We start from the raw sequence: 6,178 nt of genomic DNA, 5'->3' as shown, positions 1-6,178 counted from the left end.
TTTTACCTAATGAGAGCAGCCGTTCCTAGGCTCTTTTGAGGACCAGAAGCACTAGAAAGGCGATGTCAATGCTGGAGAGAAGATTTGGAGCAAGGATTTGAAGGATCGAGAGTAAAATCGTTAGGTCTTCATTTGATTTGTTTATTTGATATGATTAGCATTCATACTATGATTTCATTTTGTTTTTTACTTCTGGTTATGAAAACTATAATAAATAGACTTGGAGTAAAATATGGCCATTTACTTCTACATCAGAAAGAAGGGTGGTGGTAAAATGGCCATTCACTTCTACACCATAAAGAAGGGTAAAGTGGTACTTTACTCAAGTTAGACAATTCATTAGATCAAAAAAGAAACAGATTTTGTGTATACAACATTTACATCACTTTAAATGGAAATAAAGTGAACTACCACTTGGTTGTAGACTACCTTCCCAGCAGTGTTTCAGAATTTATGGCACCAAATGAGAACTGAAAACAGATAAAATTGAGGCTTTAATTAGATAAAGAGTTTTTCAAGAGAAGTACGATCATAATATGCAATTTATTTATACTCACCCTTGATCCATAAACCTCAACCGTATCAAACCAAGTTATACCACTATCAATACTTGCAAGCTTTCATCTTCCTATCTGCCATCATCCCGAAGAGAAACCAAGTCCCAATTCCAGTTTCACTTTCAGTCAGAAACCAATAGATGATAGAACATATAAGCTTTAAAAAGTTCATTGAGGACTTTTAACAAACAGCTGGGCAAACTTTTCAACATTTAATCAAACTTGCCATCGCATTCAAAATTGTTCCAATAACTGGCATCTCCTGTTAGCTTCACAAACTTAACTTCCTCGGATTGGGATAAAAGAAACCAGGGCACTATTAATCCTTTGGTTATTGTCAGTATATATAATTTCCAACACTGTCTATCCGCACGTTCTCCAAGCTTGGAAAAACAACCTGTTTTGCACAATTCGTTTACTTCATAGTTCGATAGACTATGCACCAAAAAAAAAAAAAAAAAACACCGCACGTTACCTTTTCACCAAAGAACGCTTCAATGGAGTTTGAAGTTGCAACCATTTCAGAACAGTTGAGTATCCGTAGTTCTTTCAAAGAGAGCCACTTTAACGCAGAAGCCTTGGCACAAAAACTAACCAAATTTGGTAGATTTTCAAGCTCGATGTGACATATCTGAGGGAGAATTAAATCATCTGCTTCTGATTCACGTTCATTATTTCCAATAATCACTTCCACTGAGATACATGAATCTACTTTCAGTTTCTGGAGCCTGGGTACACCTCTAGCTACTGATGATGTGAAGATGCAATCTACGAGATCACATCTAGAAACTTCAATGGAAGTAAGTCTTTGAAACCTATGAGGCATGTTTGGACACCATAGTTGTCTCAAATTTGGTAGATTTTCTAAAACTAAGCTAACCAATCTGGTTAGTGAAACAGAAGAAAGATTTTGGTGGGGTTTTGGGTTTTTAAGGGTAAAGATTTCTTCAAGTGAAATGCAGTTTGTTACATGAATTTCTTCCAACATCTGTAATCTTGGAAGCAGATTGATTGGAAAAAGGTTTTGTAGTTGATCACAGTTGATGACTTCCAGGATTTGAAGTTTGGTAAAGCTCTTTTCTTGAAGGTGGGTTTCCCATATGCCATTTAAGCTGTTTAATCCATCCAAGTTTAATGTTTGCAAATTAGGCAATGAAACCTATACAATCCGATTACAAAATATGGATTTAGATCTTTTTTCAACAAAGGAAACCCAAAAATAGAACTAACACATACCTTTTCAGTGAAGAGGGATTTCTCCTCCTGATGCACCTGAGAAACAACAAATGCTTTCATTTTGGGGCAACTCTTGATTTCAATCATCTCCAACAATGGGAACAAGAAACTACTACTCCCTTGGGAAAAACTTGAGAGTTCTGGTAGATCTTCAAGGTCAACAGAACATAATTCAGACATCACAATAACATCATCTTCTCCTTCATTGGCAAATATTGTTTTCATTGTCTTACATGAACGTACCTTCAGTTGTTGAAGTTGAACAAGATTCTTCATTGCATGAACAGAGAAAAGATGGATCAAACCATCACATTCATAGATGTGTAGAGAATTCAAGTTCCTTAAGCTTGTATATACATAAGGGTCGATGTTCCACCATAGATGCTTCAGTAATGGTAACTTTCCTAAGTTGAGGTCTCTAACAGATGGCAAAGTTGCTAATTTTGCATCATCATTTTGGAGGTTATTGTTAAGTTCACAGACCTCTTCTACCAAATCACACCACTCTATGGAGAGGATTTCAAGATTTTGCAACATGTGTTGCATATATGAAGGGAAAACAAGCTGTAGGTTGTCGCATCCGAATACAATTAGGATCCTCAGGCTGCAAAAGTTTGAAGCAGAAAGTTGGCAAGACCAAATCTCATTGACAGAATGCAATTCACGAAGAGTCAACTCTTCAAGGGAAGGAAAGTCAACCTTTGAATTGAAAAGGGGTTCTTGTAGTGAAGCTAAATTAGCATCTCCTTCAGGGCAGAAACTCTCAAGACTTGGCAAAAACTCGAGCTTTATTGACTTTAACTTCGATAGGGCAATTCGGCTGGATGAAACTGAAACAACTTGATCTTTTGATAGTATTACTTTCAAATCTTCACAGGAGGAAACATATAGTTTTTGAAGCTCTGAAAGATCTCCAGCTGTGGATTGTGAAAGAAGGTGTTTGAGTTTGTGACAATCAGATACGTATAGAGTCCTTAGATTTCGCAAGCATACGTTTCCCAGAGGATCCATCCACAAACAAGTTAATTCTGGTAAGATGCTCAACATTAATTCACGTAACTCACAGAAGGATTGATCAGGGAGATGATCATAACATATTGTTCTAAGATCAGCTGCAGAAACAACCTTCAGCTTTTCCAAAACTGGGAAGATGTTTGTGTCAATCAAAGACTCAACCCCAGTGTAACCATACACCTCCAAACATTTCAAGTGTCTGAAACCTTTTCTCAAGTCATAGACAATGCTATTCAAGTCTTCTAGATAGTTCACAATTGAGTAATCCAAGATTAGATGTTGAGCTCCTTTCAGCAACTTATAGATCCCATTATGTAAATTAAGACCATGATAGAGTGCAAGTGTCAAGGTTTTAGGGTATGAGTAACTGATCACCTGGCTAACCATACCTACAAAGATTTTGAATCTTACCAAGTTTCCAAACAGTAGATCTTTAGGGAAAAGATTGACATCTGGGACATGCATTTCTAAAGTGGTCAAGTGAAACAAGTGCTTCAGCTCACCAAGGGTTGCTTGACTTTGACCTTCAGAGTCAACCCCCCATTGGACAAAGCTATTCATCATGTACAAGCATTCCAAGTTGGACAAATTTGAGAACACACCAAATGGAATTGATGTCAGATTCTTACAATCTGTCAAATCTAAAAGCCTCAAGCGCGAGAGTTCTCCAATTTCCTTTGGTAATTTTTCGACATCTGAATGCACAAAGCTAAGGATTTCTAGGTTCTTCAGCTCTTTAATTTGTGACACATCTCCTAACTTGCAATGCTCAAGGCACAATGCTAGGAGTTTTTTTAAAGCTAGAAATGATGATGGTATAGATGGGATAGACACATGATGCATGAGTACAACCTTGAGCTCTTTCATCCCATCAAAGAAATTACCTGAAAACTGCATTAACCCCATAGAACCTTCCACTCGCCATAATTGAAGCTTTGGAAAGTCTATGCCAATGGGAAATTCTTCAAGATCATTCAATACCATTGATATCGCATAAGAATTACTGAACTTGTTTTCATTAGGTGAATCTAGATGATATCCAGGCATCATCTTCTCCAAAAAGATGTAAAGACCCTTGGAAGCTACTGAGAGGAGAAAGTCCCGAGTAACATCATGCATCCGGAAACAGTCTTCCACATCACTATCCAGTAACAAACAACAAGCTTTAAGATTCTCAATGATTGTATGCACCCTGTCTCTTGCTTCTTCTAATGTATGAACATCTTGGAAAACCCTTAAACCTGTCCCATATCTCACCAAAGATTCAATTGGAATGTCAAGGTCTTCTTTGAACAAGCTGCAAAGCAAGAAGCAAGACTTTGATTCTTCATCTTTTAGAAAGTTAAAGCTCAACTCCAGTGATGCAAAGATATTTGAATACAATCCTGTAACATCATTAGTTGTAGAACTACTCCTTAACTGACGAAGTGCATCACGCCAAGCATGTTTACTCCTGTGTCTTAACGCTCGGGCAACTGTTACAATTGCAAGAGGCAAACCTGAGCATCTTTTAGCAATCTTAGTGGCTATAGGATTAAGATCTGTAGAATCAACTGCATCACCTGCCATTTTCCTAAACAAATTCCAAGATTCCACTTGAGATAAAACATCCATATGGAAATTTCTTTGAGCATTCATAGCATTACATACGTCTAGACTTCTTGATGTCAAGATAATCTTGCACCCTTTATGAAGATTTCCCTGTGGGATGCCAATAGTCCTCAAATCAAGTGGCGTCCACACATCATCCATGATGATCAGGATCTTCTTTACTTGATTCAGCCTTTCGCGTAAACGTGCAGTCCTCAGAAGCTCACCTTCCTCCTTCAGATTCAGTTCCAACATCTCTGCAAGATCGCCTTGAAGCTTTCTCAGGTTAGGCTTGTGGGAAACCACCACCATGACCATTTCATCGAACAGCTGGAGTGCATCAGCCTGTCTGGCAGCTTCTTCCACAAAAGTAGTCTTCCCTATACCACCCATACCATATACACCAATGATGTTGATATTATCATCTTCCAGTGCCTCCATTATCAATCTTAGCTGTGCTTTTCTTGATTCAAAACCATCTAAATCTCCTAAGGATGTGGTAGCAGTAGCACCAGTACTAGGCCATATGGGAGGTCGACGAGCAGGCTGTGAAACATAATCGAACTTTCCCCTCTCAACAAGCTCATCAACAGCCGCTCTTTTCTTCTTGGCTTCTCTACTACTTCGGTAGATCAACTTCAAATCGGGGCAAGACCCACTGAAGCATCTGTGATTTCTATCAACCTCGCCACTCAAAAAATTCTGAGATTCTGTTGCTAAACCATTTGCTTTGGCAAGCCAATCTTGAACAATTGGGAGAATAATATCTCCATTCCTTTCAGCTATGTTCACCTGCTGTTGAACCCCAAATCGAGTATTTTCCAGAAACAAAATCTGGTTTCTTAAACCATTAATGTTGGTATTATGGTGGAAAATGTAATCAAATGGATGTACGATCGGACGAGCCGTATATTCAAGCAGCTTTGCGAGAACAGAAACAACAATATCTACAGCCGTCATTTCTTAAACTGGTTGTTCTTTCAGAAGGGTAACGGAACATGAAAAGCAAAAATCAGCAAGACATTTGGAGCAGCAAAATCAGTTCCCCATTCAAAGATGAAGAATAATCTACACATTGACTTCTTGGTTCTTCTGAGAAATTGCCGTTTATTAACTTTTGATAAGTAAATTAAGACAAAATTTCATAAATGTTCCTTATTGTTTTTCAGACTTTTGACTTTTGTCCCTAACTTTTTTTGTTACAATGGTATGGTATGGTTTTAGTTTCAAGTATGATCGGTTTAGCCGGATGAAAAAACTTTATACCCTTTTAAATATCTTTTATATTTTTCTTTTATTATATTTGATTTATATAAATATTAAAGGCTTAGAGCAATATGGTTCTTCATACCTTTACGATATAAATTTATACCTATTAACTCACCTCACCTCTATCATTTCTTTCGATTGTTCTCTTCCCCCTATCGCCACCACTAGATGTTATACATTTAATGTATACATAATCACCATGATCCATACCACCACATCTATTTGTATTTGGATTCACAAGGTTTGTGGTTTTCCATGTTAATGATGTTATTATGTTCGTTCATTTGATTTGATGAACTTTGATTATAAGAGTTATCAAATAAGATCCATTAAATGCCTTTGGACAGTCTCCAATGTCTTCTTGGGCCCTGAAATGTAGCCATTTTACAGCATATATCACTATATGAAAAAAAAAAAAGTCACACGTGATTTCTTCATCATATGGTGGTAAAGGAAACCAAATACGGCTATAGTAACATACCTAATACAATTTGGTGGTGAAGTTGGTTATA

General features: G+C 37.3%; 1 protein-coding gene across 2 annotated transcripts; it reads right to left on the bottom strand.

Annotated features, from left to right (window-relative positions):
* Positions 1 to 317: 317 nt before the first annotated feature.
* Positions 318 to 5,505, bottom strand: LOC145072565 (putative disease resistance protein At4g27220). 2 transcript variants are annotated; one of them, XM_079019013.1, is made up of 4 exons: positions 1,794 to 5,501; positions 1,033 to 1,716; positions 558 to 954; positions 318 to 470 (listed from the first exon to the last, which is right to left on the bottom strand). In XM_079019013.1, the coding sequence occupies exons 1-3, from the start codon at positions 5,355 to 5,357 to the stop codon at positions 895 to 897; spliced, it is 4,308 nt and encodes a 1,435-aa protein (XP_078875139.1). In that variant the 5' UTR covers positions 5,358 to 5,501; the 3' UTR covers positions 318 to 470; positions 558 to 894. The 2 variants fall into 2 exon arrangements, with proteins under 2 accessions (XP_078875139.1, XP_078875140.1); XM_079019014.1 differs by lacking the exons at positions 318 to 470; positions 558 to 954 and having other exon boundaries at positions 1,457 to 1,669; positions 1,794 to 5,505.
* Between the last annotated feature and the right edge of the window lie 673 nt (positions 5,506 to 6,178).

This window comes from Lactuca serriola, chromosome 9 (genome assembly GCF_051521515.1).
Source record: "Lactuca serriola cultivar US96UC23 chromosome 9, Lser_US96UC23_V15, whole genome shotgun sequence".
NCBI classification, from domain to species: Eukaryota; Viridiplantae; Streptophyta; class Magnoliopsida; order Asterales; family Asteraceae; genus Lactuca; species Lactuca serriola.
The sequence above is the reverse complement of the archived record's forward strand: the minus strand, read 5'-3'. Positions and strand labels throughout refer to the sequence as shown.

Coding starts and splice junctions, on each gene's coding strand:
- LOC145072565 (XM_079019013.1), bottom strand. CDS start 5,357: ATGACGGCTGTAGATATTGTTGTTTCTGTTCTCGCAAAGCTGCTTGAA. Junction 1,717..1,793: donor AATCCCTCTTCACTGAAAAG/GTATGTGTTAGT, acceptor CGGATTGTATAG/GTTTCATTGCCTAATTTGCA. Junction 955..1,032: donor AAGCGTTCTTTGGTGAAAAG/GTAACGTGCGGT, acceptor TGTGCAAAACAG/GTTGTTTTTCCAAGCTTGGA.